This window comes from Boleophthalmus pectinirostris, unplaced genomic scaffold (assembly GCF_026225935.1).
Source record: "Boleophthalmus pectinirostris isolate CB_2022bp ecotype Guang Dong unplaced genomic scaffold, ASM2622593v1 HiC_scaffold_7, whole genome shotgun sequence".
NCBI classification, from domain to species: Eukaryota; Metazoa; Chordata; class Actinopteri; order Gobiiformes; family Gobiidae; genus Boleophthalmus; species Boleophthalmus pectinirostris.
This window is the reverse complement of record NW_026571473.1, coordinates 41489466-41513489: the sequence shown is the minus strand read 5'-3', so window position 1 is coordinate 41513489 and position 24024 is coordinate 41489466. Positions and strand designations below refer to the sequence as shown.

Below are 24024 nucleotides of genomic sequence, written 5' to 3'. Positions count from 1 at the left end.
TTCTCGAGCAGCGTTTTATTTAAAGCTGCACTGTGTCACTTTTCTGGTGGAGGATCCGTCAAACGCTTCATCAGATTTTTCAGTTTCTCTCTGTATTTGTTATAAAACCTCCTGTGACTGAATAAACGTCCAGTGGAGCTGTTAATGCCACTGCGGAACATTCCGGGTTAATCAGTGTCAGAATGAAACGAGCTCCGACGCCTGAACAAATCAAACGGGAATATTTTAAAACTTTTTATACTAAACCAGGTCTAAACCAGGACTAAACCAGGTCTAAACCAGGTCTAAACCAGGACTAAACCAGGACTAAACCAGGTCTAAACCAGGTAAACCAGGTAAACTAAACCAGGTAAACCAGGTAAACCAGGTCTAAACCAGGACTAAACCAGGTCTAAACCAGGTAAACCAGGTCTAAACCAGGTCTAAACCAGGACTAAACCAGGTCTAAACCAGGACTAAACCAGGTCTAAACCAGGTCTAAACCAGGCCTAAACCAGGTCTAAACCAGGTCTAAACCAGGACTAAACCAGGTCTAAACCAGGTCTAAACCAGGACTAAACCAGGTCTAAACCAGGTCTAAACCAGGTCTAAACCAGGTCTAAACCAGGACTAAACCAGGTCTAAACCAGGTCTAAACCAGGACTAAACCAGGTCTAAACCAGGTCTAAACCAGGTCTAAACCAGGACTAAACCAGGTCTAAACCAGGACCAGGTAAACCAGGACTAAACCAGGTCCAGGTAAACCAAAACCAGGTCTAAACCAGGTCTAAACCAGGTCTAAACCAGGTAAACCAGGTCTAAACCAGGCCTAAACTCTAAACCAGGTCTAAACCAGGACTAAACCAGGTCTAAACCAGTCTAAACCAGGACTAAACCAGGTCTAAACCAGGTCTAAACCAGGTCTAAACCAGGTCTAAACCAGGACTAAACCAGGACTAAACCAGGTCTAAACCAGGACTAAACCAGGTCTAAACCAGGACTAAACCAGGTCTAAACCAGGCCTAAACCAGGTCTAAACCAGGACTAAACCAGGTCTAAACCAGGTCTAAACCAGGTCTAAACCAGGTCTAAACCAGGACTAAACCAGGTCTAAACCAGGACTAAACCAGGTCTAAACCAGGTCTAAACCAGGTCTAAACCAGGTCCAGGACTAAACCAGGTCTAAACCAGGACTCTAAACCAGGTCTAAACCAGGTAAACCAGGTCTAAACCAGGTCTAAACCAGGTAAACTAAACCAGGTCTAAACCAGGACTAAACCAGGTCTAAACCAGGTCTAAACCAGGACTAAACCAGGTCTAAACCAGGTCTAAACCAGGAACCAGGACTAAACCAGGACTAAACCAGGTCTAAACCAGGTCTAAACCAGGTCTAAACCAGGACTAAACCAGGTCTAAACCAGGTAAAACTAAACAGGTCTAAACCAGGACTAAACCAGGTCTAAACCAGGTCTAAACTAAACCAGGTCTAAACCAGGTCTAAACCAGGACTAAACCAGGTCTAAACCAGGTCTAAACCAGGACTAAACCAGGTCTAAACCAGGTCTAAACCAGGTCTAAACCAGGACTCTAAACCAGGACTAAACCAGGACTAAACCAGGTCTAAACCAGGTCTAAACCAGGTCTAAACCAGGTCTAAACCAGGTCTAAACCAGGTCTAAACCAGGTCTAAACCAGGTCTAAACCAGGTCTAAACCAGGGTCTAAACCAGGTCTAAACCAGGTCTAAACCAGGACTAAACCAGGTCTAAACCAGGACTAAACCAGGTCTAAACCAGGTCTAAACCAGGTCTAAACCAGGACTAAACCAGGTCTAAACCAGGTCTAAACCAGGTCTAAAACCAGGTCTAAACCAGGACTAAACCAGGTCTAAACCAGGGTCTAAACCAGGACTAACCAGGTCTAAACCAGGTCTAAACCAGGTCTAAACAGGTCTAAACCAGGTCTAAACCAGGAAACCAGGTAAACCAGGTCTAAACCAGTTAAACCAGGTCTAAACCAGGTCTAAACCAGGTAAAACTAAACCAGGTCTAAACCAGGTCTAAACCAGGTCTAAACCAGGTCTAAACCAGGTCTAAACCAGGTCTAAACCAAACCAGGTCAAAACCAGGTCTAAAATAAACCAGGTCTAAACCAGGACCAAACCAAACCAGGTCAAAACCAGGTCTAAACCAGGTCTAAACCAGGTCTAAACCAGGTCTAAACCAGGTCTAAACCAGGTCTAAACCAGGTCTAAAACCAGGTCTAAACTCTAAACCAGGTCTAAACCAGGTCTAAACCAGGTCTAAACCAGGTCTAAACCAGGTCTAAACCAGGTAAACCAGGTCTAAACCAGGTCTAAACTCTAAACCAGGTCTAAACCAGGTCTAAACCAGGTCTAAACCAGGTCTAAACCAGGTCTAAAAGGTCTAAAACAGGTCTAAAACCAGGTCTAAACCAGGTCTAAACCAGGTCTAAACCAGGTCTAAAACAGGTTTAAACCAGGTCTAAACCAGGTCTAAACCAGGTCTAAACCAGGTCTAAAACAGGTTTAAACCAGGTCTAAACCAGGTCTAAACAAAGTCTAAACCAGGTCTAAAACAAGTCTTAACCTCCTACAACTACTAGTACTACAACTACACTACTACCACTATAACTACTACTACAACTACTACTACAACTACTACTACAACTACTACTACTTAAACCTCACAAGAATCTCAGACTTTTACAGTTTATAACATTTCAGAAACAGATTTTAAATTCACTTTAAATCATCTTGTACCTGTGCCACAGTTTGAGAAGTTGAGAGTTTTTTAAAACCTCAGACGGGATCGGGATCAGGATCGGGATAGGGATCAGGATCGGGATCAGGATCGGGATCGGGATCAGGATCGGGAGGATCGGGATCCGCGGAGAAACGAGCGGACGGACAAAAACGTGGATAATTAAAGGACCCGGAGCCGCACACGGAGACTCAGTGATGTTTCCAAGAACTCGGCTTTTTGGTGATCGGTGCAGTTTTCCAAGAACCGGAGCGAGATCCACGTGTTTTAGTTTCTGGGGCTTTTGTCTCTTCTGCGGCCAAACGTGGAGATGTTTGGGAGGCGGCCACTCGCTGAGGTCACCAGGTGCAAACCAGGAGCCGCTCAGAAGGGAAGAGTTTAGATTTTTTTATTCAATATTGAGAATTTTTCATGAACAAAAATAAAACACTGTGCAGTTTGAATGTAAAATAAAACTGGATTTAAAGGGTTCAGACCTGGAAGTGTGTTTTGTTTGATTCAAGACTTTTAAAGGTCGAGACTGAGATAAAACTAAGACTTTTGAGAGTTGAGACCGAGACAAGACCGAGACTTTTAAAGGTCGAGACCGAGACAAGACCAAGACTTTTGAGAGTCTTGACTGATCGAGACCGAGACTTTTAAAGGTCGAGACCGAGACAAGACCGAAATTTTGAGAGTCAAGAGACCGAGACAAGACCGAGAATTTTGAGAGTCGAGACCGAGACAAGACCGAGACTTTTAAATGTCGAGACTGGGACAAGATCAAGACTTTATAGAGTCTAGACCGAGACTTTTAAAGATCAAGACCAAAACTTTTTAAAGGTCCAGACTGAGACAAAACCAAGACTTTTGAGAGTCGAGACCCAAGACAGGACTGAGACTTTTAAAGGTCGAGACTGAGGGGAAAAAAAGAGACTTTTAAAAATGAGTCAAGATCGAGACTTTTGAGGCTTGAGATCGAGACAAGACCGAGACTTTTAAAGGTCGAGACCGAGACAAGACCAAGACTTTTAAAGGTCGAGACCGAGACAAGACCAAGACTTTTAAATGGGATTAAAAACAGGACTAAACCAAAACCAAACTAGAGGGACTAAACCAGGACTTGACCAGGATTAAACCAGGACTAAAACAAGACTAAACCAGGAGGACTAAACTAGGACTACACCAGGACCGAACAAGGACTAAAATTGCAAATCTCTACTGAAAAAGTAAAAGTAAAAGGAACTTTTAACTTAAAAAAAACACTGCTTCATGACATCACGAGGTGGAACAGAGCATTTTGAGCTTTGGAGACGTAAACAGACTCATCCCCAGGTCTGTTTTTAGGAGGAAACAACATTAGAACACGACTTAAAGCTCACAAGAGTCAGTTTAGTGTAACATAAAACCTTTACGGCAATAAAATCAAATGAGAGCAGAAATTTTAACAGGAAAATAAAAGGGTAAAACCATAAAAACAGACAAAATAATTAAAAAACAGCAGTGTGTTTGGGAATCTGAGACACTCTGCTCACTGAAAGTCGCCTCTTCTACGTTGGCACAGACTTGTTTTATTTATTTTTTTACTCTTTGTTATTATATTAGTTTGTGAAGTTTGAACTGCTGTTTGTGTTTGTGTCTTTGAGCTGCAGTTCACAGTTTGACCACCAGATGGAGCCACGTGATTTATAAAACCACCTCAGAGCGCGTGTCCTTAACTCTGAGTTTAACTGTGAGGGTCTAAAAATATCCCTGTAAACCCCACTCGATACTCGATACCGATTCTAATACCGATACCATGATGAAAAAAAATGTAATAAATAAACTCTTTCTTTAGACGATCTGTAATTTTCCACATTAAAAGGTAGATTTTTTTTTTCCCATGTGTCTTTATATCTGTGATTAACCAGGACTAAACCAGGACTAAACCAGGACTAAACCAGGACTAAACCAGGACTAAACCAGGACTAAACCAGGTCTAAACCAGGACTGAACCAGGACTGGGAAAACCAGGACTAAACCAGGACTAAAGGACCCAGGACTAAACCAGGACTGAACCAGGACTAAACTAAACCAGGACTAAACCAGGACTAAACCAGGACTAAACCAGGACTCTAAACCAGGACTAAACCAGGACTAAAACCAGGACTAAACCAGGTCTAAACCAGGACTAAACCAGGTCCAGGACTGAACCAGGACTAACCAGGACTAAACCAGGTCTAAACCAGGACTAAACCAGGACTAAACCAGGACTAAACCAGGACTAAACCAGGACTACCAGGTAAACCAGGACTAAACCAGGACTAAACCAGGACTAAACCAGGACTAAACCAGGACTGAACCAGGACTAAACCAGGACTAAACCAGGACTAAACCAGGACTTATCTAGGTCTAGTAAATCAGTATCAGTTCTGATCTTGTTCCGGTCTAGTCCTGGTCTCAGTCCTGGACCTGGAACTAGTCTCGGTCTGGTCTCCGTCTTTTTGTTATTTTTGGTTTTATTTTGAAAAACTAATGAACGAATCACACACAGATTTCCTTGTTTTGTCGGGAATGTTCCACAGTACGACATTAAACCTTTCCATCTTCACAGAGACCAAACCAGACCGAGTTACAAGTCAGATCTGTGGAGAAGCAACGCCGCTCACAGTCACACCGTCTGTTTTTCTTGGTATTTTTGAGACACTGTGGAACATTCCAGACAGAGCAACGACGTCTCCATAGAAACAGGCCGGCGTCAGACCCACTACACTACCTAAAAAAGTTCCACAGTGCAGCTTTAAGTACCCAGCGCCCGTCGTCCAGTGAAGAGGACAGAAGTTTATTTTACAAATATAAGATTTAATCCTGGTTTAGTCCTGTTTTAGACCTGGTTTAGTTCTGGTTTAGACCTGTTTAGTGCCTGGTTTTAGACCTGGTTTAGTCCTGGTTTAGACCTGGTTTAGACTGGTTTAGACCTGGTTTTAGACCTGGTTTAGACCTGTTTTAGTTTTAGACCCTGTTTTAGACCTAGACCTGGTTTAGACCTGGTTTAGACCTGGTTTAGACCTGGTTTTTAGACCTGTTTTAGACCTGGTTTAGACTCCTGGTTTAGACCTGTTTAGACCTGGTTTAGACCCTGGTTTAGACCTGTTTAGACCTGTTTTAGACCTGGTTTTAGACCTGGTTTAGACCTGTTTTAGACCTGGTTTAGACCTGGTTTAGACCTGGTTTAGACCTGGTTTAGACCTGGTTTAGACCTGGTTTTAGACCTGGTTTAGACGCTGGTTTAGACCTGGTTTAGACCTGGTTTAGACCCTGGTTTAGACCTGGTTTTAGACCTGGACTTTAGACCTAGACCTGTTTTAGACTGGTTTAGACCTGGTTTAGACCTGGTTTAGACCTGGTTTAGACCTGGTTTTAGACCTGGTTTAGACCTGGTTTTTAGACCTGGTTTAGACCTGTTAGACCTGGTTTAGAGACCTGGTTTTAGACCTGGTTTAGATGGTTTAGACCTGGTTTAGACTGGTTTAGACCTGGTTTTAGACCTGTTTAGAACCTGGTTTAGACCTGGTTTTTAGACCTGGTTTTAGACCTGGTTTAGACCTGGTTTAGACCTGGTTTAGACCTGTTAGACCTGGTTTTAGACCTGGTTTAGACCTGTTTAGACCTGGTTTAGACCTGGTTTTAGACCTGTTTTTAGACCTGGTTTTAGACCTGGTTTAGACCTGGTTTTAGACCTGGTTTTTAGACCTGGTTTAGACCTCTGGTTTAGACCTGGTTTAGACCTGGTTTAGACCTGTTTTAGACCTGTTTTAGACCTGGTTTTAGACCTGTTTAGACTAGACCTGGTTTTGGTTTAGACCTGTTTTAGACCTGGTTTTAGACCTGGTTTAGACCTGGTTTTAGACCTGGTTTTAGACCTGGTTTAGACCTGGTTTAGACCTGGTTTAGACCTGGTTTTAGATCGGTTTTAGACCTGGTTTTAGACCTGGTTTAGACCTGTTTTAGACCTGGTTTTAGACCTGGTTTAGACCTGTTTTAGACCTGGTTTAGACCTTAGACCTGGTTTAGACCTGGTTTTAGACCTGGTTTTAGACCTGGTTATCCTGAGACCTGGTTAGACCTGGTTTAGACCTGGTTTTAGACCTGGTTTTAGACCTGGTTTAGACCTGGTTTAGACCTGTTTTAGACCTGTTTTAGACCTGTTTTAGACCTGTTTAGAACCTGGTTTAGACCTGGTTTAGACTGGTTTTAGACCTGTTTTAGACCTGGTTTTAGACCTGGTTTAGACCTGGTTTAGACCTGGTTTAGACCTGGTTTAGACCTGGTTTAGACCTGTTTAGACTTTTAGACCTGGTTTAGATCCTGGTTTAGACCTGTTTAGACCTTTTAGACCTGTTTTAGACCTGTTTTAGACCTGTTTTAGACCTGGTTTTAGACCTGGTTTAGACCTGGTTTAGACCTAGTTTAGACCTGGTTTTAGACCCTGGTTTACCTGTTTTTAGACCTGGTTTAGACCTGGTTTTAGACCTGTTTTAGACCTGGTTTTAGACCTGTTTTAGACCTTTAGACCTGTTTTAGACTTTAGACCTGGTTTAGACCTGGTTTAGACCTGGTTTTAGACCTTGGTTTAACCTGTTTTAGACCTGTAGACCTTTTAGACCTGGTTTAGACCTGGTTTAGACCTGGTTTGACCTTTAGACCTGGTTTAGACCTGTTAGTTTTAGACCTGGTTTTAGACCTGTTTGTTTTAGACCTGGTTTAGACCTGGTTTAGACCTGGTTTACCCTGGTTTAGGACCTGGTTTAGACCTGTTTTAGACCTGGTTTAGACCTGGTTTAGACCTGTTTAGACCTTTTAGACCTGTTTAAGATCTGGTTTAGACCTGGTTTTTAGACCTGTTTTAGACCTGGTTTTTAGACCTGTTTTAGACCTTGGTTTAGACCTGTTTTTAGACCTGGTTTAGACCTGGTTTAGTCCTGGTTTAGAACTGGTTTAGACCTAATTTAGTCCTGTTTTAGACCTGTTTTAGACCTAATTTAGTCCTGTTTTTAGACCTGTTTTAGACCTGGTTTAGACCTGGTTTAGACCTGGTTTAGACCTGTTTTAGACCTGGTTTTAGACCTGGTTTAGACCTGGTTTAGACCTGGTTTAGACTGGTTTGACTAGTTTAGACCTGGTTTAGACCTGGTTTTAGACCTGGTTTAGACCTGGTTTAGACCTGGTTTAGACCTGTTTTAGACCTGGTTTAGACCTGGTTTAGACCTGGTTTAGACCTGGTTTAGACCTGTTTAGACCTGGTTTAGACCTGGTTTAGACCTGGTTTAGCTCCTCATGTTCCGCCGTGTCTGGAGGAAAGTGAAACGTTTTGATCCGAGCACAAACGTTCGCTCTGTTTCAAAGTCCAGACGCATCGGTTCCAGGACTTTTCACATTTTGCTTGGGGACGGAGTAAAGCTGCAGGAGGAAGTTTAATGGCTCTATAAGTGTAAGCCCCGCCCACAGATGAAAACAACCAATAGGAAACAACCTCTGTCCTCCTCACGCAAACAGGATCAAGTGACGCATCAAGAATCTCAGACTTCAGGTCATCACACAAATCACACTGGGAAGGATTTTCTGAAAAAGTGATGATCAAACCTCCATGTTTGTTTTCCCAGTGGGACGAGTCTGTTGACAAAGTCGATCTTTTCAAGTCTTTTGAACCAGATCACTTTTGTTTCTGGTTCTGATATTGTCGTCTTTTAGTTTTGGGATTCATAACATCGTAATTGTTCAATCCAATCCACTTTATTTCTGTCGCACATTTCACAAACGAACTGTTTCCAAAGTGCTGCACAAATACATCAAAAATAACAACAATAAGATGATAAAGTAAATTACTAAAATAATACTAGCCTTAAAAGAATAAAACCAGTAAAATAAAAATAAAAACTAAATCATAGAATAGAAATAAACCAATAAATAAATTAATTAGGGGTGTCAAATTATTGCGTTAACTGTGATTAATTAATTACAGTCATATTTAGCGCGTTATGTTTTTTAATCGCGTTAATCTCATTTTTAATCTCTAACTTTACTGTTTCTGTATGTGAGTTGCTTTATTATAAAACCTGTTTTTATGTGTTGCTGGGACAACAACACACACACACAAAAACACATTTATACATTTTTTTATTTCGCTAATTCCACTCATTGCCGGAAACCCACACAAAACGCGAAGAGACTTGGGCTCAACAGACAATTTGGAGAGATTTGTTAAACAATAAATGACTTTATAATGTCACTTTTGTTTGTTCTATATCAGTCTTTTGATCTGCCACAATAATGTAATAATGAATTTAAATGAAAACACCTCAAATTGAAGCTTTTCTCAGCAATTTTTAGATGAGATTAAAATGAGATTAATTAGATTAATTACAGATCATAATTAATTAATCTCTCAATTTTTTTAATCGCATGACAGCACTAAAATTAAATCAGTAAAACCAATAAAAACACATAAAAATAAATAAAAGACACAGAGGAGCAACAACTCCCGCAGTGTTAAAAGCCAGAGAATAAAAGTGGGTCTTCAGACGAGATTTTAAACTCTCCACTGTGGAGCTGCTCCAACGTGAAGCGGCAGATGGTTCCAGAGTTTAGGCTCGACCACAGAGAAGCTCCTGTCCTCCTGGTTTTAAGTCTCGTCTTAGGCCCTGAGCTGGAGCCGGACCTCGGACCTCAGGGGTATAAATTTGGATGAGGTCCGAGTCGTACTGTGGGGCCAGAACATTCAAAGCTTTAAAAACAAACAATAAAATCTTAAAATCAATTCTAAAATGAACAGGAAGCCAGTGCAAAGACGCGAGGATTGAGGTGATGTGCTGTTACGGCCCCAGGCCCTAGTTCTAATATTTCTGCAGTTTTCTTGATTCCTGCTGCAGGAGTCCTGGTCTGTGATTGGTGGGGCAGGTCGACGCCCACCTCACCTGCAGCCACGCCCCCTATTTAAGGAGATTGCAGCACCTGTTCGGGGCTGTTGGTCTTGGCGGTCAGTCTGCCATTTTGTTTTGTGTTTGTGTGTGGAGTTTAGTTTGGTTTTGTGCCTTTTTTTGGTTTGGTCACTCGATTCTGTTTGTGGGTTTATGTGGTTTAATTTGGGGAACTTGTGTTTTAGTTTCGTGTGTGTCCCTAAGTTTTACCACTTGTTTTTTGTGTAAGCCTGTGTGACCCTTTTATGGCACAAAACTCTGTTTATTCTGTTGTTCTGTTTCTTAGTTTAGGTTGTTTTCTGTATATTTTTAGTGTTTTGTTCATTTACCTTTACATTCCTGTTAATTAAACATTATTTAATTTATTCCATTTTACGTCTTGGTTTTATTTTTGTTTCTTCCCTCACCCCAAACGAGCTGCGTCGTAACATGTGCTCTTCTCTCCTTTTTGCTCCTGTTAAAAGTCGAGCTGCAGAGTTTTGGACGAACTGTAGTCGGTAAAGTGCGTTTTGCGAAATGCCGGAATAAAGTGCATTACAGTCGTCCAGGTGTGATGAAATAAAAACGTGCATAATTTGTTCAAATTGTTTAAAAGATAAAAAAGGTTTAACTTTAGATAAAAGTCGCAAATGATAAAAACTTGATTTTAAAACATTGTTAATCTGTTTATCAAATTTAAAATCACTGTTGAAGATGACGCCGAGGTTGGTGACTGTGGGACGAACATTGTTGTTGGATCCTAACAGCGGAAAACGGCTTGAGAAATGTTAGATAAAACAAGAGGTAGAGCGCTTCACTGGGTCATAAAAGAGTTAAAAGTATCAGTAGAGGTGCTCTACGAGGGTTATGGCAGTGGTCTTAAAACAGAAAACGAGCCGTTACAGGACAATGTAAAAAAGGGTAAGGTACAAACCCGAGACGCTCCCCCTGAATATACTAAAAGTCCTTTATTACACGAAGGGACGCCAACGCTTTTGAACAGCAACATGGTCTTCGTCAGGGCAAAGTGGTGAACATTTTGTATGTGGAGCGACGACAAAACAAAATCCCGATCCCTCGCTCAACATCGGTTACATAGTTTAAAAGTCAACGTCAAAGCGAAAGGCTCCAACTGTTCACCAAGAAACACCTTCCACTGCAAAGACCAAGACGTGATGTTTGTGTAAAACCACAAGAACAAGAAAGTGCAGCTCAGTCTGTTTGTCTTCTGCTCCTCTACATTAACAAACGGGATTTGACTTTGTTGTCGCTCCACATACAAAATGTTCTCTGTAAACTCAGGATGATTTCTTAAGGTTCGTTCACATCAAAGCGTCAAAGTGTCCAGTTTCTATGTAAAGTCGATGTGGACGCGCGACTACAGCGTCCTGCGTTTTTGCGGTGCGTCTTCAGCGTCAGCGCGGCGCGAATCTGGCGTCAGCGCGGCGCGTCTTGAACGTTTTGGTCAAGACGCGCGTCCAAGGCGTCAGCGTCAAGAAGTTGAAAATGCTGAACTTTTCGCGTCAGACGAGCCGTGTCGACCAATCAGGAACGAGTATCCAGTGACGCAACGACGTTATTATCAGGAAGAAAAACCCGAGAACCAGAACCACAAACATGAAAATGAATATATACACCACAAACACCAAGCCGATCACCAGGACTAAACCAGGACTAGACCAGGACTAAACAAGGACTAGATCGGGAGTAGACCGAGACTAGACCAAGACTAGACCGAGACTAGACCGAGACCAAACCAGGACTAAACCAGGACTGATCCAGTGTCATTAGTGGAGTATAAATATAAACTGGCTCCAGTCGTCGAGTCGATTTCCTCCACTGATGTTTTATGTCATAAAAACACTAAAGTCTCAGTCTGGTCTGACATTGTTTTGGGAAAAGATCTGGATCGGGCTCTTGTTTCCAGGGCAACGGACGCGCGTCAAGTATGTTTGTCCTGTTCGTCCACGGCGTCAAAGACGAGCGTCGGGGGCGTCTGAACTCAAATGAAAAGGCGTCAAGGTGTTTTTTGACTCTTTGGTGTGAACGGCCCTTTAGTCAGACAAATGTTTCCTTTTTGGTTCTTCCTGTGGATCAATCCTGCCCATCACCTTCACCTTTCACTATTTTTCAGTTCTGTTGGGAAGAGAAACAGTTTGAACAGAGGTTTGAGTCACACACATCTGATTCACTTTTACATTTATGGAGTTTGCAAACAAATTTCGCAAGCAGTTTTCTGCTGTTAGAACAAAAGACTTGAAAAGATCGACTTTGACAATAAACACATCCCACTGGGAAAACAAACATGGAGGTTTGACGTTCACGTTTTCAGAAAATCCTTCCCAGTCTGGATTGTGCAATGACTGGAAGTGTGAGATTCTTGATGCGTCTATTGTTTCTGTCTTGGCGTTTGAATTTTCACTGTTGAATTTTGGCTTGAAAATCTCTGTACTGAATATTTAAAAGTTGAAATTGTATCTGAATTTGGAAAATATTGAAAAAGCCACACATTCCAGCAACAAAAATTCAACATAAAAACAATTCAAACATGTTTTTTTTTCAGTATTTTAATTCAGAATCTAATGGAACAAACGATCTTCCAAACCCACACAACAAATAAAACATAGAAAAATCGACGTGTCAAAAGCACTTTTAATCTTATTGCTTCGTTTGCGTTAAAGCGGTCGATGTCGTCGTGGTGCCTCAGACCGAACTCTCACACACAAACATATGAATTATCACAACACTCATTTTCTACGTCACCAGAAACACTTTTAATATCGATATAAAACCTACGGTGAATCCGCCAAACTCGCCGTCTCGGATCGTTCCTGCTGTTGGGAGAATTTCCCTTTATCACAAAGATTTCCCAGTTTGTTCCACGTTAAGTTACAAAACGTCTCCTGATTTGTACCAGTGCTGCAGTTGTGCTTTTCACTTTGGTGCTTTGAGTTCGGGACGTGAGTCTGGAGCGTCTCTAGAGCCGCACACAAGAGACAGAGGAAGAAAACTCTAGAGCGGACATCTTACTGCTGTGTAACCGCGTCTCATCTCATCGTCGGCCATGTTGGGAAGGTTCTACTGAGTGTTTTCTCTATAAACTTTTCACCTAATTCCCTATTTATCCCTCAATCTTATTATTATTATTTTTTTTATTTGAAGTGTTTTTATGGCAAAAAAATTAAAATCCATTATCTTCTGTTCGTCTCCATGGAGATAAGTTCTCCATACTGACGAACATCGTGCTTTTTTTTATTGACTTTTACTACACCAGGATAGTTCCATCGAGATTAAACCAAACTTATACAGCAAAATCGACTTTTATTATTTTATTTTTATAGGGCCGGGCACGTTAACGTGTTAATTTTGCGTTAACTAATAAATTCATTATCGGCGACAATTATTTTAACGCCGTTAACGCAATTTTTATTATTTATTTATTTTTTATTGTAAATGTCTGTTTATTTTATTTTGGCTTTTATTTTGAAAAAGTCCATTGCGAGAGTTTGACGTCTTTTCTTTACACTTTTTTCACTTTTTTCTGACCACGTGAGGTGCAGCGTGTCCGAGCCTCCGCGGGCTCCGGACCAGCCGCGGGCTCCGGACCAGCCGCGGGCTCCGGACCAGCCGCGGGCTCCGGACCAGCCGCGGGCTCTGAGCTGCCGCGGGCTCCTAACTTTCTCTTTCTTCTTCTTCCAGACGTCCCTGAGGCGGCCAAATCCAGGTGTCCAGTGCGGTTTTCGTCGCGCCTACATTATACTATTACAGGGTATTCACGAAGGTCTGGAAGATGTGGTGATATGATCCCGCCCATAACTCAATGAAATATGATTGGCTCAGACAACTGTCAATCTCAAATTCATCCCCACATTGACTCGAGTTGCTCGGGTCTTCGTTCCAGCCGCTGAACGTGCTGCAGGTGTTTGTTTAGTTCAGCGCTGCAGGGGGAGTCACTGATTTACCCGGATACAACTGGAAGAAAAATTGTGATTGGTCCATTTCCATTCCATTATATTAACCCTTTGTTTCCCAAAAAATATCAGTCCAAGTTTAAAACAATGATCTAGAAATTATTAATAGTGTCGTGTTTATTACTCATTGAATAAAAATATTGAAAAAAAAAAAAATTAGTTGTACAAAAATGTCTTCAGTGTTTTTTCTTGAGCCTTCAGAAAACCTTGAAGACTCTAAGATTCAACTCTGAAATACTGTTTACACAACAAATGTTTGGCTCTTTCATTTACAATAAAAGTCACTATACTCTACTTTTTAATTCATTAATTGGTTTTGCGTATAACATGAACTCATGCGATTAATGTCATTCATATTTTTAATTTTTGCCCAGCCCTAATATTTTATATTGTTGTTTAAAACTAAATTAAAATTAAAAATCGATTTCATGATGTAGATATTAGCATAGACAGAGAGATTTGTGCAGTTTAAACGTTGGACATGTGAACATCTGTATCAACATCATGAAATTGATTTTTAATTTTAATGGTAAAATCAGTCTGAGTGAACAAGTTCCTTCTGCTTTGTTCATGATCATAACTTTACTTTTGCTCTATTCTAATAATATGTAAGAACACGCCAGACATTTACACTGATATTTAGCTACAGAAAAAACATTAACCGGAAGTGACGTTTACCGACATCACGGCACATCCGGCCGTTGTGAAAAAGGTCTATTGGACACCAACGTTTTCTAACATAAAAATCAGCGCTCTTGATTGTTTTATTAAGTCATTTTAGATCAATATTGTGATTTAAAACGCTGTCCCAAAGCCTGACTGGACGATTTTTCATGTTTCTCGCTTCATTTTGCTTTTCTTTAGGGAAAATCCTACGTTAAAGTCCCAAGATGTCGGCTGCGTTTGTTTCGCTCACCGTCACATGATCCGCTCGAGTTTTTCTTCCTCGTCTCCGCTGTGGTCGGCTGCACTTTGGCTCAGCTAAGCATCTACACACATTTTATTATTATTATTTTATTATTGTTGTTGTTTTAATGAGGAAACGGTCGTAGAAAAGACGAGTGTGAAACAGCTGTGAGATGTAAACAAACAAACATGGCACATACGGAAGAGTGTGTGTGTCGTTTCAACAAGCAGGTTCAGGTTCAGGCTGAAGTAAATAACTCGACTCACAGCAAAAAAAATCCCATCTTACATTTAACTAAAGACACATTACGTAACTTTTCTGGCAGAACATGCACCACCTCTTTGTCTCTTTGGGATTGTGAAGAGATGAGGTCACTTCTGGGTCCGACTTCCGACCAACTTCGCCGGTACATTTTTTCTTGCTTTGTTTTTGTTCCAGAAGTAGCAGTAGTACTAGTTGTAGTCGTAGTACTTCAGTGGTAGTAGTAGCAGTTGTAGTTGTAAGTGTAGTGGGAGTAATAGTAGTAGTAGTGGTGCTAGAAGTAGTAGTAGTAGTAGTGGTTGTAATAGTAGTGGTAATAGTAATAGTAGTAGTAGTAGTAGTAGTAGTAGTAGTGGTAAGTATTGCAGTATTCAAAGCAGTAATAGTAGTAGTCATAGTCTTAGGTGTAGTAGTATTGGTGGTAGTAGTAGTAGTAGTAGTCATAGGTGTAGTAGTACTGGTTGTAATAGTAGTGGTGATAGTAATAGTAATAGTAGTAGTAGTAGTAGTAGTAGTAGTAGTAGTAGTAGTAGTAGTAGTAGTAGTAGTGGTAATAGTATTGATAGCATCTGTACTATTTGTAGTACTGTAGGTGGTTATTTGCTGATGAGTTGTGGTTTGTAGTATTTGTAGTATTTGTAGTAGCCACAGGGTTAGGAGTGGTGGTTTGTGTAAGTGTAGTGGTAGTAATAGTAGTATTAGAAGTAGTAGTAGTAGTAGTGGTGCTAGAAGTAGTAGTAGTTGTCTTCATAGTTGTAGATGTAGTAGTATTCGTAGTATTCGTAGCAGTAACAGTAGTAGTTATAGTCTTAGGTGTAGTAGTAGAAGTAGGTGTTGAAGTATTTGTAGTATTAGTAGTATTGGTAATAGTAGTAGTAGTCATACTACTACTAGTAGTGGTGATAGTATTGATAGCATCTGTAGTATTTGTAGTACTTGCTAGTTATTTGCTGATGAGTTGTGGTTTGTAGTATTTGTAGTATTCGTAGTAGCCACAGGTGTAGTAGTGGTGGTTTGTGTAAGTGTAGTAGTAGTAGTAGTGGTAAAAGTATTAGCAGTTGTCTTCATAGTCAAAGATGCAGTAGTATTTGCAGTGTTCGAAGCAGTAACAGTAGTAGTCATAGTCTTAGGTGTAGTAGTATTGGTAGTAGTAGTAGTCATAGTTGTAGTAGTAGTAGTGGTGATAGTATTGATGGCATTTGTAGTACTGTTGGTAGTTGTTTGCTGATGAGATGTGGTTTGTAGTATTTGTAGTATTCGTAGTAGCCACAGGTGTAATATTAATGCTTTGTGTAAGTAGTAGTAGTAGTAGTAGTATTCGCAGTATTCGTAGCAGTAACAGTAGTAGTCATAGTCTTAGGTGTAGTAGTATTGGTAGTAGTAGTAGCAGTAGTAGTTGTAGTAGTAGTGGTAATAGTATTGATAGCACCTGTAGTATTTGTAGTACTGTAGGTGGTTATTTGCTGATGAGTTGTGGTTTGTAGTATTTGTAGTATTCGTAGTAGCCACAGGTTTAAGAGTGATGGTTTGTGTAAGGGTAGTGGTAGTAATTGTAGCATTAGTATTAGTATTAGTAGTAGTATTTGTAGTAGTAGTAGTAGTAGTAGTAGTAGTAGTAGTAGTAGTAGTGGTGCTAGAAGTAGTAGTAGCTGTCTTCATATGTGAAGAATCCCTCAGTCGTCCAGGTAGAATCCATGAGGAGAAAATTCAGTTTGTCGACTGGACTAAAGTTAGTTTGGTTGAAGACGTTTCTCTGCTGCTTCTTCAGTTCTGGTCAGACGTTGGTGGACACTTCCTTATATCTGTCTACAGGGAGGAGCTAACTACACTGAAACTACTCTGAAACTAACATACACTTGTTTACAGTTTGTGTTTGTTAGTTCGGCCTGTTGACCTGTACAGGGTGTGGGTCTAATTATCAGAACAATTCATGGTCATAATGGAGCTTCCACACCTCTGGTCCTGACCTGGATACACCTGTTGTTCTCTTGTTTGTTTTGATTTAGGTTTGAGGATGGATGGATGGTTAGTAGTATTCGTAGCTGTAACAGTAGTAGTTATAGTCTTAGGTGTAGTAGTAGAAGTAGGTGTTGAAGTATTTGTAGTATTACTAGTATTGGTAGTAGTAGTACTTGTAGTCAACAAGGGCCCCCTAACTCTCTTCCTACTCATTTATAGAGGGGGGCCCATGTGCCGCTTTTTGCCCCGGGCCCCCCAAATTTCTGACGACGGGCCTGGCTTCACCTGCTTGTTTCCATGGAGACAGGTCATTTTAATGCCAATGGGTGAAACATTCCAAGCAAAAGCAAACACAACTCCCCAGAGACAAACACGTACCACCAGAAACGTTACGTAATGCTGCTTTAACTTCAAAAACCTTCTTACAGGTTTAACTTTCGGTAAATTTTCTGCTCTAAATACACATTTCTGAACCTGCTTTTTGAAACCCTGTTAAATATTATTGTTTTGAGATTTCACAACATGACACACGTTTTACTCGATGCGTCTAAAGGGCTGTGAGAGGCCAGCGTAGCGCCCCCTGCTGGCCACGGCTGGCTCGTGTCCTGGCTTGAGTATTCCCTGGACGTGTTTATTAGAGCTATGATATTATTAAGAGCAGAAGAGAAGAGACAGAAACAGCTCAGTCCTGGGGTTTTGCTGATGCGGTTGCTGGTTCGAAGCCAGTTCGCTGGAGATAGAAAAGTCCGGTCTCGAAGTCCAGTTATGATCCTCGGAATCCACAGTTACAGGCGCCATTTTGAGGACTTTTTCCAGTCAATAGATGTAATGTCTTGTTGTAAATCTCTATTGAAACAACCTCAGTTTCTCATCATTTTGTAGACCAGTTCATTGGAGATCGAAAAGTCCAGTTATGATCCTCGGAATCCACTGTTACAGGCGCCATTTTGAGGACTTTTTCCATTCAAATGATGTAATATTTTGTTGTTAATCACCATGGAAATAATCTCAGTTTCTCATCATTTTGTAGACCTGGTCCATGGAGATCGAAAAGTCCAGGTCTAATGTCCAGTTACGGTCTTCATGTTTTTCAGATTTCTCTCATGGGCGCCATTTTAAGGACTTTTTCCATTCAAAAGATGTAATATTTTGTTGTCAGTCGCCATGGAAACCACCCACACTTCTCATCATTGTAAGCCAGTTCATCGTAGATAGAAAAGTCCAGTTTTTAAATCCAGTCACGGTCCTCACAATTCACTGCTGCTCACAGGTTCGTTTTCTGTCATAGGCGCCATTTTGAGGACTTTTTACCATTCAAAACATGGAATATTTTGTTTTGGATCGTCAGTCACCCTGGAAACAACCTAAAGTTCTCAAAATTTTGGAAACTGGTTCATTGGAGATTAAGGAAAAGTCCAGTTTTTAAGTCCAGTCACGGTCTTCACAATTCACTGCTACTCACAGGTTCGTTTTCAGTCACAGGCGCCATTTTGAGGACTTTTTAGCTATTGAAAAGATGTAATATTTTATTTTGAATGACCAGTCACTATCGAAACAACCCACATTTCTCATCATTCTGTAAACCAGTTCATTGGAAATTAAAGAAAAGTCCAGTTTTGAAGTCCCGTCACGGTCCTCACAATTCACTGCTTCACAGGTTAATTTTCTGTCACAGGTGCCATTTTGAGGACTTTTTCCATTCAAAAGATGTAATTTTCTTTCTTCGGATCATCAGTTGCCATGGAAACAACCTAAAGTTCTCATAATTCTGGAAATTAGTTCACTGGAGATTAAGGAAAAGTTCAGGTTTTAAGTCCAATCACAGTCCTCACAATCCACTGCTACTAAGAGGTTAGTTTTCTGTTATAGGTGCCATTTTGAGGACTTTTTACCATTCAGAAGATGTCATATTTTAGTTTTGAATTGTCAATCGCCATGGAAACAACCAGAATTTCTCATCATTCTGTAAACTAGTTCATTGGAGATTAAGGAGAAGTTCAGTTTTTAAGTCCAGTCACGGTCCTCACAATCCACTGCATCACAGATTAGTTTTCAGTTATAGGTGACATTTTGAGGACTTTTTACCATTCAAAACATGGAATATTTAGTTTTGGATCATCAATCACCATGGAAACAACCTAAAGTTCTCATAATTCTGGAAACTTGTTCATTGGAGATTAAGGAAAAGTCCAGTTTTTAAGTCCAGTCATGGTCCTCACAATTCACTGCTACTCACAGGTTATTTTTCTGATATAGGCGCCATTTTGAGGACTTTTTAGCCACTGAAAAAATTAAATATTTTGTTGTTAGTTGCAATGGAAATGTAAATTTCTCATCATTGTGTAAACCCATTCTTCGCAAATCGAAAAGTCCAGTCCTAAAGTCCAGTTATGGTCCTCAGTTTTCAGTTACAGGTGCCATTTTGAGGACTTTTTACCATTCAGAAGATGCAATATTTATTAATTTTAATAATTTTGAATGGTCAGTCACTATGGAAACAACCTCAATTCCTCATAATTTTTGTTCAGTGGAGACTGTAGAAAAATTTTGTTTTTAAGTCCAGTCACGGACCTCACAATACACTGCTACTCATAGATTAGTTTTCAGTTATAGGCACCATTTTAAGGACTTTTTAACCATTCAAAAGATGTAATATATTGTTGTGAAACGCCAGTCGCCATGGAAACAACCTAAATTCTCATCATTCTGTAAAACCAGTCCATTATAGACTATAGTTCTTCATAAATCGAAAAGTCCAGTCCTAAAGTCTGTCAGTTCATTATAGACATTATAGAAAAGTCCAGTCTTTAAATCCATTTATGGTCCTCACAATCCACTGCTACTCACAAGTTAGTTTTCAGTTATAGGCGCCATTTTGAGGACTTTTTATAATTCAGAAGACACAATATTTTGTTTTGAATCCTCAATTGCCACGGAAACAACCTAAATTTCTCATCATTCTATAAAATCAGTCCATTATAGATTATAGAAAAATCCAATCTTTTAGTCCTCAGAATTCACCGCTATTTATAGGCGCCATTTTGGGGACTTTTTACCATTCAGAAGATGTCATATTTTTGTTTTGAATTGTCAATCGCTATGGAAACAACCAGAATTTCACATGATTCTGAAACCCATGGATCGTCAGACAGGACCGGGGACATCATCATCAACATTTTACATCACAAATAATATATAATAATTAGTCTAAATTATTTCAAACATTAGAAATTTGTGTTTTTTTTGTTTGTTTTTTTTTTGTTTATATTTTGTGTTATAGAATTATTTCCATACTATTTGTTATTTTTATGTTCTTGTGATTATATTGTAACCTGAATAATCACTTTTATTGACTGAACAGTTGGTGTTGTGCACTTAAGTGGACACTAGAGGGAGCCATAGCTGTAACTTTAAATTAGTAACGGCAGCTTTGAAGAGGCTGGACAAAAAAAAGACACTTCAGTTTTTTGCCTGGAAAGTTCCGCACTGTGACTTTAAACAGCTCTAACTTTATATTTACTTAATCACAGGTGGTTTTAAAGCTCAAAAATACAAAGAAAAACACAGATTCTCCGCAGATCTGACCTGTAAACTGGTCTTGGTCTGGTCTCCGTGGAGATAAAAAAGGTTTAATGCCGCACTGTGGAACATTCCAGACACTAGAAAAGTTACACAATGCAGCTTTAACTAAATAACTAACTTAATTTCCCTGTGTAGTAGCAGTGGAAGTAGTAGTAGTAGTAGTAGTAGTAGTAGTAGTAGTAGTAGTAGTAGTAAGTTTTCATTTGTAGTGGTACTTAGGTAATGGTAGTTCGGAGGCCTAATGATAGTAGTATTCGTAGTATTTGTAGTACTTGTAGTAGCCACAGCTGTAGTAGTGGTGGTTTGTGTAAGTGCAGTAGTAGTAGTAGTAGTTGTAGTAGTAGTAGTTGTAGTAGTAGTAGTTCTCATTTGTAGTGGTACTTAGGTAATGGTAGTTCGGAGGCCTAATGGTAGTAATATCTGTAGTATTTGTAGTATTCGTTGTAGCCACAGCTATAGTAGTAGTGGTTTGGGTAAGTGCAGTAGTAGTAGTAGTAGTAGTAGTAGTAGTAGTAGTAGTAGTAGTAGTCGTCGTAGTCATAGATGTAGTAGTATTTGCAGTATTCATAGCAGTAACAGTAGTAGTCATAGTCTTAGGTGTAGTAGTAGTAGTAGTGGTTTGGTGCTAGTAGTCATAGTTGAAGTAATAGTGGTGATTAGTGGTGGTAGTATTCGTAGTACTCTTGGTAGTAATTTAGGCCTACTGTTAAGTTGAGCCACGCTGTCCCTCAGTTGTAGTACTTGTAGTATTGATAGTATTTGTAGTATTTGTAGTACTGTTCATGGTTATTTGCTGATGAGCTGTGCCAGACTCTCCCTCAGTGGTAGTACTTATAATATTTGTAGTATTTGTAGTAGCATTTGTAGTATTCGCAGGAAGTTATTTGCTCATGGGCTGCTCCAGACTGTCCCTCAACTCTGGTATTCGTAGTATTTGTAGTATTTGTAGTACTGTTGGTAGTCATTTGCTGAGGAGCTGAGCCACGCTGTCTCTCAGTTGTAGTACTTGTAGTATTGATAGTATTTGTAGTATTTTTAGTATTTGTTGGTGGTTATTTGCTGATGAGTTGAGCCAGGCTGTCTCTCAGTTGTAGTACTTGTAGTATTTGTAGTATTCGTAGTATTTGTAGTACTGTAGGAGATTATTTGTTGATGAGTTGAGTGAGACTCTCTCTCAGCTGTAGTACTTGTAGTACTAGCAGTATTTGTAGTATTCGTAGTACTGTTTGTAGTTATTTGTTGATGAGCTGAGCAACGCTGTCCCTCAGTTGTAGTACTTGCAGTATTTGTAGTATTTGCAGTATTCATAGTACTGTAGGAGATTATTTGTTGATGAGTTGGGCAAGACTCTCCCTCAGCTGTAGTACTTGTAGTATTTGAAGTATTTTTAGTACTGTTTGTAGTTATTTGTTGATGAGCTTGGCCAGACCTCAGCTGTAGTACTTGTAGTATTTGCAGTACTTGTAGTATTTGTAGTACTGCTTATAGTTATTTGTTGATGAGTTGGGCGAGACTCTCCCTCAGTTATAGTACTTGTAGTATTTGAAGTATTTGTAGTACTGCTTGTAGTTATTTGTTGATGAGCTGGGCCAGACCTCAGCTGTAGTACTTGTAGTATTTGTAGTAGTATTTATAATATTTGTAGTAGTATTTGTAGTACTGTTGGTTATTTGTTGATGAGTTGGGCGAGACACTCCCTCAGTTGTAGTACTTGTAGTATTTGTAGTATTTGTAGTAGTATTTGTAGTACTGTTGGTTATTTGTTGATGAGTTGGGCAAGACACTCCCTCAGGTGTAGTACTTGTAGTATTTGAAGTATTTGTAGTACTGTTTGTAGTTGTTTGTTGATGAGTTGGGCCAGACCTCAGCTGTAGTACTTGTAGTATTTGTAGTAGTATTTGTAGTATTTGTAGGTGGTTATTTGCTGATGAGTTGAGCGAGACTCTCTCTGAGTTGACTCAGGTCGCACAGTTTCAGGTCGAGCACGTGGAGGATCTTCTTGAGTTCCTCGTGGTTCTGGAGCTGCTCCTCTCGACTGGAGCTCAGCGTCTGCTCCGCCTCCTGAACACGAGACTCCAGCTCGCAGTTCTGACGCTCCACCTCCTGAAGAAACACAAACAAAAACATAAAACATCAAAATAAAACTTCTCCACCTCCTGAAGAAACACAAACACAAAACATAAAACATCAAAATAAAACTTCTCCACCTCCTGAAGAAACACAAACATAAAACATAAAACATCAAAATAAAACATCTCCACCTCCTGAAGAAACACAAACAAAACATAAAACATCAAAATAAAACATCTCCACCTCCTGAAGAAACACAAACAAAACATAAAACATCAAAATAAAACAAAATAAAACATCTCACAACACAAAACACCAAAACATCCTCAAAATAAAACATCCTGAAGAAACACAAACAAAACATAAAACATCAAAATAAAACCTCTCCACCTCCTGAAGAAACACAAACATAAAACATAAAACATCAAAATAAAACTTCTCCACCTCCTGAAGAAACACAAACAAAACATAAAACATCAAAATAAAACACTCTCCACCTCCTGAAGAAACACAAACATAAAACATAAAACATCAAAATAAAACTTCTCCACCTCCTGAAGAAACACAAACATAAAACATAAAACATCAAAATAAAACATCTCCACCTCCTGAAGAAACACAAACAAAACATAAAACATCAAAATAAAACATCTCCACCTCCTGAAGAAACACAAACAAAACATAAAACATCAAAATAAAACTTCTCCACCTCCTGAAGAAACACAAACAAAACATAAAACATCAAAAAAACTAAAACATAAAACATCAAAATAAAACCTCTCCACCTCCTGAAGAAACACAAACAAAACATAAAACATCAAAATAAAACATCTCCACCTCCTGAAGAAACACAAACATAAAACATAAAACATCAAAATAAAACATCTCCACCTCCTGAAGAAACACAAACAAAACATAAAACATCAAAATAAAACATCTCTACACCTCCTGAAGAAACACAAACAAAACATAAAACATCAAAATAAAACTTCTCCACCTCCTGAAGAAACACAAACAAAACATAAAACATCAAAATAAAACTTCTCCACCTCCTGAAGAAACACAAACAAAACATAAAACATCAAAATAAAACTTCTCCACCTCCTGAAGAAACACAAACAAAACATAAAACATCAAAATAAAACTTCTCCACCTCCTGAAAACAAAAACAAAACATCACCAAAAAGACAGAAAAAACTCCTCGGAAGCATTAAACAAGAGCGAGAGCGACCGAGGGAAGAAGAGGAGAGAGAGAGAGAAGAGGAGAGGAGGAGAAGGAGGAGAAGAGAGGAGAGGAGGAGAGGAGGAGAAGGAGGAGGAGAAGAAGAGGAGAGGAGAGGAGAGAGGAGAGGAGAAGAGGAGAGGAGGAGGAGAAGAGGAGAAGGAGGAGAAGAGGAGGAGGAGAAGGAGAGGAGGAGAGAGGAGGAGAAGGAGGAGGAGAGGAGAGAGAGAGGAGGAGAGAGAGGAGGAGAGGAGAAGAGGAGAAGAGGAGAGAGAGGAGGAAGGAGGAGAGGAGGAGAAGGGAGAAGAGAGGGAGAAGAAGGAGGAGAAGAGGAGAGGAGGAGGAGGAGAGGAGAGGAGAGGAGGAGAGGAGAGGAG

At 39.9% G+C, this 24024-nt stretch overlaps 1 protein-coding gene across 1 annotated transcript in view; it reads right to left on the bottom strand.

Annotated features, from left to right (window-relative positions):
- Positions 1 to 12226: 12226 nt before the first annotated feature.
- LOC129412166 (homer protein homolog 3-like) overlaps positions 12227 to 24024 on the bottom strand; it is a 139872-nt gene continuing 128074 nt past the window's right edge. Inside the window, exon 9 of the mRNA XM_055165288.1 lies at positions 12227 to 22458. Coding sequence (XP_055021263.1) covers positions 22273 to 22458 — 186 coding nt within the window. The 3' untranslated portion in view covers positions 12227 to 22272. The remainder of the gene's footprint in view (positions 22459 to 24024) is intronic.